General features: G+C 40.2%; 1 protein-coding gene across 2 annotated transcripts in view; it reads right to left on the minus strand.

Annotated features, from left to right (window-relative positions):
• Abca1 (ATP binding cassette subfamily A member 1) overlaps positions 1 to 12,859 on the minus strand; it is a 134,797-nt gene that overhangs the window by 103,963 nt on the left and 17,975 nt on the right. For both annotated transcript variants that reach the window (XM_071600802.1, XM_027942984.3), the window contains exon 2: positions 10,562 to 10,723. In XM_071600802.1, coding sequence (XP_071456903.1) covers positions 10,562 to 10,627 — 66 coding nt within the window. In that variant the 5' untranslated portion in view covers positions 10,628 to 10,723. The remainder of the gene's footprint in view (positions 1 to 10,561; positions 10,724 to 12,859) is intronic.

Consider the following 12,859-nt stretch of genomic DNA (forward strand, 5'->3'; position numbering starts at 1 on the left):
TAGTTCTCTAATCGGAAAAAAAAAAAAAAAAAACACTATCACCATAAAACTATAAAGGCAAGTGGATCCATCTCTGGAAGAAAACATACTGACTATGGGGTTACCAAGACCAAGATAGGGTTGGCCTTGCTAAATATTTCTGTAAATAATCCCCCAAAGACAAAACACACTGAAATGTCCAAGCTTGAAAATGACATTCAGCTTCTTCCCTTTTATTTCATACTAATTTTTATTAATGTCCCTTTATTTCATACTAATTCTAAGTCAATATATATGTATATCACAATATCACATTGCCCCCCTTAAATATATACAACTTTTATCTGTCAATTACACCTCAATAAAGCTGGAGGGAATAAAGAAAACTATTTTCTTTCTGCCAGAACAAAGCCGTGACACTCAAAATAAATGTCTCTACCAACTGAGCTGGAAGTCCCTCCTCTGGATGGTACTCAGATCCCCAGGTACTCTGTGCCTTTATCAGCTCTTGGCATAGCAGGGCTATAGTCATATAGGAGCTTCTACTCCAGTGTCACTTGCTGCTCACTAAGTCTGCCCCATGATAAAGGCTTAAAAGTGTTTCTTGGGTGAGAGAATGAACTGAAGTTTATAAAATAATGAAGATGAAAACATAAATCAAGTGGGCCCTTTGGGAAAGCAATGTGGCAATATGTATTTAAAAGTTATGTTTATCCCCTTTGACCAAATAATATTCCTGGGAATTCATTCTAGGGAACTAAATTTAAAATGCCAAAAAGCTATATCCATCAAGTTATTCATTGAAACATTATAATTGCAAAATATTGGAAACAACTTAATTGCACAGCAATAGGGAAATGATTAAATTATGGTACATCTACTTGGCAATGGATTATGCAGTCATTATAACAATGTTTATGAAACACAGATACCATTAACCAAAAATAAAATTTAAAGAAAAGGACACAAAGTCATAAGCATTCCAAGCTCACAGCTAAATAAACGCACTTACAAATATTAACAAAGACAGGAATGAAATTTTTAAAAAAATGATCAGACAAAAATGAATTCAGAAAAGAATAATGAACCTTGAAGAAAATAAAAGTAAAGAGAGTATGCATAAGATAAATAGTCATCAACCCTGAAGCTCTGAAGCTACCATTTGCACTGGTAGGATAAACAGTAGCTACTATTCACTTAGAGTCTAATATGTACTGGGCATATTTTCTATGGCTTATTTCATTTAATCCTCAGAACAACCCTGGGAGGTAGGAACCATTACTGTCCTCACTTTATACATGAAAAGGCTAAGGCTCAAGGACAGTGAATCACAGAACCTGTGAGCAACAGGGCTGAGATTAGTGGCCAGTTCTGTCCCATCTCTAGGGCACATCGAATCCTATTTGATACTGCAGGTGTCTCAAGTAGGAAATGGCCCCACTAGGTGGCAGGGACTAAAAACAGCAGTAGGTTCCACAGACACAAGATGAACTCACAGCTTGCAGATTTATAAAAGGTACAGCCAATACTGAGCACCTACTGTGCACTCAGGGATTTTTGTACATTTCATCTCCAATATTTAATCCATAACAAGACTGAGGGGTAGATTGTATCATTTCTATTTAAAAGTGAAAAACTAAGGTTCAGATAAACCACGAGTTAAAGCCTGAAAATAGACTGCACCAACGTTTGAACTCAGATCTACTGACCCCTAAATTTCTGCTCTGGTCATGCTGTCATGCTGCCTCTCACTGAACAATGTTGGGGACATATCCATTTTAAGATCTGCCCCTTAAGTGGAACCCTGTACTTGCCAGCCCTGCTGAGAACTGATCTGACCCAATGAATCAGGCCTTATGTTTCTGGACATCTCTGCAGATCCACATCTAGAACCCTGTAGAGCAGCAGATGCTCAAAATATGTTGGTTACTTGAAAAAAATGAATGGATCTTCCCCATGATACTGGTAGCAAAAGGCACAAGGAAAATCTTACAAACCACTGTTAGCAGCTGAAGCTAGCATGGGTAAGCAGACCAGGGAAAGAAGCCACATTGAAGATAGCAGTAATAACAGCTAATACTTAAAATAGGTCTTTCTATGTAACAATATGCTAAATGCTTTGCAAATATTGACTCATTTAACCTTCAAACAATTCAATTAGTAGTAGTAGTATTATAATATCCACTTTATAGATGAGGAAACTGAGGGACAAGAAGTTAATGAATTGCCCAAGAGTACAAGATTAGTAAATAGCAGAGCTGATATTCAAAGTCAATTGAGTCCCTGCTCATAGCCACTATCACATCAACCTCCTTAGGTCCTCTGCCCTCCTATGACCAGAATATGTAGACCCCTGATCTTTCAAAGCCTCTGCTAAGCAGAGACACTAACATGTACTGATGAGTGAAGACACTGCCACCAATATTCACACCACCCAAATGAGGGAACTCATGAGACAAAACGTAATCATGTCCCTTTCTCCTATACCTCTAAAAACACTTCTACCATTGAACATAGAATTCACCTTCCAAGATCAGGGGGATGTTCTAGGTATTTCTTTTCCTAATAGCCTCACTCTAGTGGGAAGGGCTGCAGGGATACTGCCACATCGATGTTCATAGCAGCACAATTCACAATAGCTAGACTGTGGAACCAACCCAGATGCCCTTCAATAGATGAATGGATAAAAAAAAAATGTGGCATTTATACACAATGGAGTATTACACAGCACTAAAAAATGACAAAATCATGGAATTTGCAGGGAAATGGATGGCACTAGAGCAGATTATGCTAAGTGAAGCTAGCCAATCCCTAAAAAACAAATGCCAAATGTCTTCTTTGATAAAATGAGAGCAACTAAGAACAGAGCAGGGAGGAAGAGCAGGAGGAAAAGATTAACATTAAACAGAGACATGAGGTGGGAGGGAAAGGTAGAGAAAAGGGAAATTGCATGGAAATGGAAGGAGACCCTCATTGTTATACAAAATTACATATAAGAGGTTATGAGGGGAATGGGGAAAAAAACAAGGAGAGAAATGAATTACAGTAGATGGGGTAGAGAGAGAAGATGGGAGGGGAGGGGGGATAGTAGAGGATAGGAAAGGTAGCAGAATACAACAGTTACTAATATGGCTTTATGTAAAAATGTGGATGTGTAACCGATGTGATTCTGCAATCTGTATTTGGGGTAAAAATGGGAGTTCATAACCCACTTGAATCTAATGTATGAAATATGATATGTCAAGAGTTTTGTAATGTTTTGAACAACCAATAAAAAAAAATAAAAAAGAAAAGAAATGCAGTTCTTGCTCCACTCATCAAAATCAGATTTCTCCTCCACCACTAAGCTTAGTACTTTTATTAAGCACAGGCTTTCAGAAATAACTTATAAATAAAAGCGGACCCTTTACCATAACCCTTTACCATAATACACTTCTGTAGAAAACTTAAGTCTTGCTTTGGTACACCACCAAACTCCACACCTCCCCACCATGGCGTTGGGAAGATGAGGAACACTGCTTCCAAAAAAGTGTTTTTCACCAAAGTCTAAGGCGCTCTGGGGAGAGCCAGAGCACTACTGTGTACTTCCCATTGATATTCCTCATCATCATGAGGGCCTGATTTCTCAACAGTGGTGCCACCAACATTTTGAGCCTGATAACTGTGTGGGAGACTCTCCTACTAACTGTAGAGTGTTTAGCAGAATCCCTGGCCTCCACCCATTCATACCAGCAGCACACACATGCCCAGGATTGTGCCAACCAAAAACTTCTCCAGATACTACCAAAAGCCCCAGGGTCAGGGAGGGAGATTGCCCCTAGATAAGAATCACTGCTCTAGAGTAACTGTGAAAATTAAATATCATTTCCTGTAAAGGATTGAGGACACAGTCCAGCTCGTCATGGCTATTATGATCATCATGTTATTCAATATGCATCAAGCCATTTTTGAATCCTCATTCAGAACTGTGCCAAGACCTCACACACTATGCATGTTCACTGTCCCCTGAGTGTTCATTGCTGCTGGTTGCAAAAGTTCATATACCACAATCCAGTCACTCTGCGAAAGCATTTAGCTACCTAGCCTGAGGACAGTCATGGAACTCCTGAATTCTCAAGATTTATGCATATTAATTCAAAGTTGGGCACAGCAAGGACCATGTTTAAAGAACACAGAAACCAGTGAAATAAAGTTTGGCCTTAGGCAAAGGTCTCCTGAATAATGGAAGCCCAAAAAATTCCCTTCATGCGGAAAAAAGAAATCACTGTTTCTTAGTACTGAGTTAAAAAATGCTTGAGATTTCAATGGGGCATGAAACAAGAAACAAAAAGAATATACATCAGAAATGCAGAGATGAAAATGCCCTTTCCATTTACAGCATGGTCACAAATCTAGGAAAGCCCACAAAATCTATTAAAAAGCTGAAATTGAAAATAGGGGTAAATTAATCAGAACCAAGGTAAATCTAAATAATGGTATTTCTGGAGGCCTGTGATAATCAGCTAAATTAGTAATATGTGATAGGAGGAAAAAAATTAGTATTCACAGCAGGAACAGACACATAAACAGAAAAGTTAGATATTCTCTTAATGTTAAATATTCCTGAACTTTGGTGAGGTAAATAAAGGAAGATGGGAATTAAGGAGAGCTAAGCCATGCTTCTTGATGGGAACATTTAATATCCAAATTTTCCAAACCAATTTATAGATTTAACATAATTTCACTTGAAATAGTGATACTTTTTAGAACTTCATATGGAAATAAGATTCAATGAGAAAAAGAAATGGATGGAAACAACAAAGGATATCCTAAGAGGTCAAATCAAAGGAACCTATAACACAAGCTCCCCCAGGTATCAGAATGGTCACCAAAGTAAGGACACTCCTGGGGCTATATTAACACACAGGTAACCAACACCTGTCAACCAAACAAAAAACTCCAGAATAGACCCCCACAGACATAAGGTCTTATGAATGTCCCCAAAATAACTAGGCTACAAAAGCTACAGGGATAACATTATATGAATGTAAAGAAAAATTAATTTTAGACCCATTCCTAACACCGTGTATGTTTCAATGAGGTGTGGGAAAACTGAAGTGAAATCTGAAAGATTAAATCAGATCAATGCTAGAGGGAAATACAATTTTTAAAACCAGGCTGCCCTCCTGGAACTACTGAGCCTGATACATTGATAATGGCTTTTTAAATTGGGTCTATCCTTTAGAAGGACATCTGGTCCTATACTTCAAGGACCATTTCCCTTTGTCCCGGTAATCCTAGTCCTGAGATTTTAGCCTGAGGAAACAATACAAAAGTAAGAAAAGTCTAAGTCTATAAAATCTTTACAGTAATTTAATTGTAACAGCAAATGCTGAGAGCAAATTAAATGTTGTCAATAGGGTTTGAGCTTATAAAATGAAAACTGCATGGATGGCTTACTAGAGAACATAAATGGTGTCATCCTATGGTTGGAGCCAAAGGTCCAGCCTTTCCTCCTACTAACTTACTAACAGTACTTTCTTCACCTGTGGAACAGAAGTTGCAATGCACAGCTCTCAGCATCACTGTGAAAACTGAGTTATAATAGGTATAAAAGCACTTCCACTACTACCAAACACAGCCTACCCTCAGGTATCCTTATTATAAATATAAAGATTATTTGGAAACATGGGATTATACACAATAAATACTGTTAAACTAAAGAAGAAAACAGCATAAGATGGTACACATGTATGTAATGATTATAATTACCCCCTGGGGCTCTTCTCACTCAAGTTCCTTAGGTGTCAAGAACCACAAGACTGATCCTAGAGATCACAGCCCACCATCAAAGATTCCTTGTGAACATAAAATCACAGCTACAAGGCATTGTATGATCTGGCCCTGCCTCTTTCCATCCATTCCCCAGCCAGTTTTCCTTAATTCCATCAGTGCCATTGGCTTCTTTTTGTTCCTTGATCCAAGAACATATACCCCTAGTCTCTTGGCCTGGAATGCAGGGCCTCTGATCTCAGAACCCCTGATCATTGGTCAACACTGCTGCTCAAATTTCAGGGCTCTATCTAAGTTAAATGTTATGACCTTCCATTCTAACTCAAGTCCCTACTCCTGTTAGTACCATCGTTCGGTTGTGTCTTTCATAACACTTATCATAGTTTATGATTATATTTTTTATTTTTGTGCAATGTGTTTCATATCTGCCTCCCTCATTAAACTGTGAGTTCTGCAAGGACAGGGACCATGACTATCTGGTTTATCAATATATACCCAGCATAATCTCCCAAAAGTAATAGATGTTAAATAAATATTTATCCAAATGAAACAATAATTAGCTATTTGTTCTGATTTTCTTCATTCCATAGAAGAGAGAACTAAAGCTTGGAAGAAATGACCCAGTGAGGCACACAGTGGCTAAGGTAAGTTTAGATCATGGCCACGGGAGCTGGGCTAAGACTAAAGTCAGGGGAAAAAAATGTGTCAATGAAACTAGAAGTCGGGAGGGGGTACAGATTATTCATCCACTGTAAAATTCTCCAATGGCTCAGAAAGGAGGAATTTTATTTATTGATTGATAATTTATTCCTTAATATTAAAGAGTACCCAAATAGTAGTACTTCTAAGTTATAAAAAAAAAATTATCTCTTTTCTTAGCCACATGATTGAAAAAGTGAACTAACTGAAAAAAAGTAATGGTAAAGGAAAAAGGAAAGAGGCCACATGGTCACCCTCACTCTGTCCCACCTGTTCCACGGAGACCTTGGCCTCTGGCTCAGCCTAACACCAGATGAAGAGCCTAAAAGCTCTGAAGGCCCTCCCCCTTCCTGTCCCAAAACCTGTTTGCACTGAATGACTGCCACCTACACAAGCTAACTGTTACTTTGAACCCAAACTGAGCTTTGCACCCAACTTTCGCAACTCAATTCAGTGAACTCTTTGCCCAACAGAAATAGTGGAAAACTAACCCTGACTGATGGTCCTCATGAGTCTGCACAATGAAGGCCCAGGACAGGGGTCCTTGGGACACATCAGCAAACAAGGACACCAAGAAGGGTAAAGCCACCTTTCAACAAGGTTGCTCTGGGATGTACTACTCAGTTCTGGGCTTTGACATGATCTCTCTATTCCTCCTGGAAGCAACAAACAAGACCCCTGACCCAGACCCCTGACCTCCTCAAGATCCACACTAACGAACCAGGAATACATTGACCGCTCATTCAGCAAACTCTCATTAATCATGTCCCAAGTTCCAGGTTCTGTGCTGGGCTTCAGGACCAAGTATATGCATTCCTGGATCTCAGGAGCAAGGAAACATGCAATATGGGCATTTATTGTGGGCAAGAGCTATCATGCAGATATCATGGTCATATCATGGTCATGCAGGTATCATAGTCAGGGCTGGCTCTGACTATGTGAGCTAACAAAGTGGCACCAAAACCTTTAGCAGGTTCCAACGTCTACACAATATAATGTAAAAACTCAAGCCAGGATTAAGAGGTATCCACCAGTCAGAATCTCAGATTCAAGAATATAAAACCTTTCATGCCGATAAAATAAACCCTGCTAAGAAGGATCCAGCCTTATTATTTGTACCCAACTGAGGCCACCAGGAGATTAGTTCTGGTGCTGCTTTCATGATGGACCCTCTCTGGACCCCTCCATCCCTCCAAACCCTAATCCCATCAAATATACAAGAGGCAAGTCAGATATTTCCAGCTCCAGCCCCATCTGACAATCTGAGCATCTGTGACTTAAACCACCTTTCTTTCTGATTCAACAAAATGGCATTTCTTTAGAAATCTTGAAGAGAAGTAACTCAAACAGGCTAGCAGGTAATGGCACAGCATCTAAAAAAGGCCTTTTGTGTCAGGGGACCGTGTTCCTACTTCCTTCTTCAACAAGAACTCTGCACAAATTGCCTTTAACTAAGCCTCCCTATCTCTCTAATCCCAACCCTTGTAAAGACATAAGTAATATTGAGCAAAAAGCTCAAAACAAGCTCAAAACCAGTGTAGACTGGCCCAGACGGGAGGATCCAGCCCACATCCTGTTCTACTCTTTTCTCTGATTCCTTTCCTGGTCAAGCACAGAAAACCTTTTCCCTGCCATTTAATCCTCTCCCAGGCTGGGCACTGCTAGGCAGCTGCTAAACATTTGGAAGACACAAGGAAAGAACTGTGATGGACGGAATGAGAAAATCACAGCCTCTGGTCCTAGCTCAGGTGCTACTTGATGACTGGGGGGATCCCTCCCATGCTCTGTGCCTCAGCTTTCTCATCTGTAAAACCACAAGTTTGAACTGGACTGTCCTTGACTCCCCGCCCCCTTTCACTGTTAATATGTTTCTTTCCATGACTCACTAATGGACACACCATGGCAAAGATAATTTCCCACTAAGAAGGCGGCTGCCACTAGGTTGAAAAGAAGTGGGGAACATGGACCACATAGTAGCTAAGAAATGAAGAGATAAGGACAAACCTACTAGAAAATGGAAATATCAGAGACTGGGAACAACTGCAAGAGGCAGGAGTTAAGGCAAGGAAGAAGTCAGAAACTTCAAGATTTTCGATGGAGGATAGAAAAATAATGATGCTACTAATCATTACTAAAATAATGATGTTACTAATAATGATGGCACAGTGGTGTAGAATATCAACTCTGGAATGAGATTATCTGGATTTGAACCTTACCTGTGTTCCTTGTCAGCAATGTGGAACTCTGTCTATCAAATCCCTCTCTTAACATCTCTATCAAATCCCTCATAACATGAGAAATGACAGCTATGAGAAAAAACAGCACTTTATGAGGCCTTAAAAGGAATAATCCAGTTAATAATCCACTTCATGCCTGAAACATGGATGCTTATGTTTGTTTTTATATTAATATTATGCATTATGTTTCCTACTATTTTGACTAAAACAGACAGGATACATTTAGAGAGCTAGTCCCTGCTCTCTTACTAGTGACCTTGGGATTCAGGTTCCCCATTTGTAACATGAGAGGCTGGACAAAATCAGTGTTTCTCAATCTCGAAGCAGTATGCATACTTTGGAAGCATTATACGTGAGTTCTCTGCAAGGATTTTAAACATTTTGTGTTTTCATTTCAATGATCATCTAAACAAATCCTGATAAAAGTATCTGGATTTTCTGAATGCTTACTTTAGAATCAAGTGCTGGCACAAGACTTCAAAGCCCAAGTTTATATTCGTGCATGCGTTTGTGTTGGCATCAGAATTACTGTAGAGGACTGAGAAAGGAACAGATGAAACTCGATTTATGAATGATGGGAATGAACCAAATGACATCAAATGAAACTTGTTCAAGCAGGAAAATGTACAGAGATTTGAATAATTAGCACACAGAAATACAGACTTGCCAAACTCAAAAGGAACAGTCCTGTACCACCCACTACTATATTCACGTTGCAGCTTAAAATATGCATTTTAGCTAAACAGAGTCAGTTGTTTTATCACATTTATTGTGTTAAATTTTAATTGTATTTTTTTTTGCAATTTTGTTTGCATTTAATTTGTAAAAATACACATGGGTCATATAGTTATATCACAGCCTATAAAAGATATATATCTAGTTATATATATGAGCAGACTTAAGTAACACTAAAATCAAAATTACATGAACAAAAGGGTATCCTGACATTTTTTGTTCTTTTAAGGAAGGTCCAAGCATCACTCTACTTTGAGAAACACTGAAATAAATTCTCTCCAAGGTTATTTACTGCTATTTGTGTTTCTGAAAGATGAACATTTTTTGGATCCAGATAAGTTGAGCTTCATTAAGACAGTGAAGTGGGGATGCAGGCTTGGAATTCGGGAAATAGGAAGAACAGGAAAGAGAGATTTAGAAACCAACTACAGAGAGATGTAGCTAAGCCAGGAGGACTAGATAGAATCACTAAGGAGGGGTAGCCAGAGGTAAAGCAGCAAAGAATTGACGCCTGAGCTTCAGGGAGATCACCCTGCCTTTTAGCCCTCCTGTTCCTTTGGAAAAATACCAAGCACCTGTGCATTAAAGATGACCTCCTCAGGATTACTCAAGGCATTACTGACCTATCTGGGAGGTGAAAGGCATAGAATCCTCCACAGAAATAAGACAGGCCTTGCTTATCATATTCCTCCAGGCCTACAAAGTTGGAAGGACAGAGCACAGTCTGACACCAAGAGATCCAGGAATTGATCTCTAAAGCTGTGCCATTATCTCACTGCACTCCCAATTCCCAGAAATACAGGGGCCCATGTGTTGCTCTTAGAAAGCCAGGAAGCTCCCAGGGCTATAGCAAAAGGAAATACTGGTGTGAGGTGGCCAGTGGCAATTATCTATTAGGTTTCAGAAGTCAGAACTCATGGGTCTAGGGGCTAGCACAAACCAAAGACAATATTCCTGCCTGGTTGCAAATCCTCCCTCTATGCCAAGCCACAAGGCCACATCAGGATCGCAGAGTCCTGGGTCCACAAGTGCCAGATCCATTCAATCTCTCTGGAAATCCAGAATACTCCCTTCCCTCCCTCCTCTAACCCGCTATGGAGGAAAGCATGAGAGAGTCCCGCAGAGAAACCCACACTTACTGTTTGTCTTCTTCTGAAAGTGAGGTTCTTCCACAGCAGCAACCTCAACTGAGGCCAATAAGCCATGTTACCTCAGCCGGCACCCAAAGCAACCTGTGTGTGGCTCAGGAGCCCTGGAGGCACTGGCCGAAGCTCACAGCAGACGCTGTGGCTGGTCATTAACTGAAAGATAAAGCAGAAGAGGAGACAGCCGTCAGTTACTGATGCAAAGTCATACACCAATGAGGGCCGTGGCTCCAGCCCTCTCACCTGAGACCGCCAAAACCCAAGTCTACGTCCTAACTGCTCCTCCATGGTCAGGTATCCTGGACTCCAGCCAGCCTCAGGATACTCCAGCAAACAGGGCTTCAAACTGCTGCTTTCTGGCAGCAGACTGGGAGCTAATCATTATAGTCCTAATCATTTGAACTCCATTGGTATGATCATTTGGGAACGAAAAATGCACTTAGAAAAACAGATTCAAGGGAGCAAACTTAGGTGATCAAAACACCGAGGACAGAAACGGCACATTGGAATCCCAGACCTGTTTCCCTTCTCTAAGAAAGTAGCTCCCCTTACATAAAGTGTCAGCAGCACTGATAAATTTTGCCTCAAGCCTGGCGTGACTATTATGCTATTTCCTAAAATTCACTGCAGACAAAATTTTCATGTGGCCACAAAGTTGGGTCCTTCAAATGATAAATGGCACCATCAATAAAGCAGTTTCCCTGTCTGGAAAGCCTCAACGTGACTTTGATGACTGTGAATAAGCACCAAAGAAATGCCACAATATCTGGCTCCCGGGTGATAAATACAACCCGAGAGCTGTGTCTCTGTGGAAAGAAAACAACATCCCATAGAGAACCAAGGGCTGCTGAGGCAGACACAGCACAGCGTCTGTGAAACTGACAAGCTCCCACGGCCCAGGCATATGCACACTTCTGGCCCTGTTCAACCTGCACCTGGGTGCACAACTGACTACTCCTTGTCAGGTGTCACAGCTGCCTCCTTTGGAGAAGGGTTTCACCACGCTGGGACAAGGAGTTCTCATAAACTGGAGATACAAGATTCTGTGTGTTCCAGCTGTCCACCCAATAGCTGTATTTATTGAATGCTGAAATAATCCCAAGGAATTATGCTAAAGTTAAAGTTGAGAAAGAGGCAAAAAAAATGAAAAGTGAAAAGAGAGAGAGAGAAGAGTGTGGCACACACAGGTTAAAGTCGTACCCTGTCAGTACTTGGTAGTCATGAACCCTCAACAGAACCAGAAACTTTATTGATATAAATAAATAAATAAATGACGATTGTGGCTTCTAGTGGCACAGGGTGGGACATTAGGCCTAAGGAACCAACAGCAAAAGGAGCTAAGGATGTAGAAACCATTTATGGATAAGAAACCAAAAACTGGACCAAAAATCCTTGAATCCAGAGGAGCTCTCAGTGTGCAAAGGTCACCCTGCAGTAGAATATTATCCTTTGTTCCCCACTCTACAAAGACTCTGATTAAAATCTTCTAGGAAAGCAAAGAGACTGGAGGAAATTTCCAGTGTCTGAGAAGAAAGGATGACCTATCATAAGTTATTCTATTTCGTTCTTTAGCAATTCAATAAAACAGGAATTCTTTCGAGATAGTCAAGATCTTTCTTTTCTTTATTATTTGTTCAGCAAACTGCTAATAGACACAAACCTCCAAAGTTTCTCATGCCACAAAGAGAAAGACTTAAACCAGAACTATCACACTGGTTTGCAGTTCCTTGTTTAAAGATGTCAACTGGACTCGTGGCATGAGAACCAGAAAGGCATCGGGAGGCCCGCGTTTATAATCTCAAATTGTTTTGTAAATGGCTAAGGATTAGGACAGGGTTTGTACTCCAGAACTGCCAAAAAAATAAATGATTAACTAGATTTTTCTCCTGCAGAAAGCTTCTCTCAGGGAATCACTTAGTTGATTTATATACTACCGGAACCTTTTCAGATCCCCAAGGTAACATTGAGGAATCTAGAACAAAGTTTGCTATTAAAAAAGGAAAAACTAACCAACAGAAAGCAGAATTAGCCCCAGTTTCCCAAGCATGTGTCCATGGCCAAGGCTTCAGGGCCGCTGAAGGGGGTGATAATACCTGCCTGCCGTGGCAATCCGAGGACTAAATGAGATAAAATAAGTTCCCAAAACAGTCCAAGGCAAAACCTAAGTTGCCAAAGAAATATGAGTTCCCATCTTCCTACTTATATTTCTCTGTTTTAGTATAACCCAGATAAATGGTTCCAACCTGTTCAAACTGGTCATTCTGTTATTTCTAGCAAATCCATTGTGAGTTC

The sequence above is a fragment of the Marmota flaviventris genome, chromosome 13, assembly GCF_047511675.1.
Source record: "Marmota flaviventris isolate mMarFla1 chromosome 13, mMarFla1.hap1, whole genome shotgun sequence".
In the NCBI taxonomy this organism is placed as follows: domain Eukaryota; kingdom Metazoa; phylum Chordata; class Mammalia; order Rodentia; family Sciuridae; genus Marmota; species Marmota flaviventris.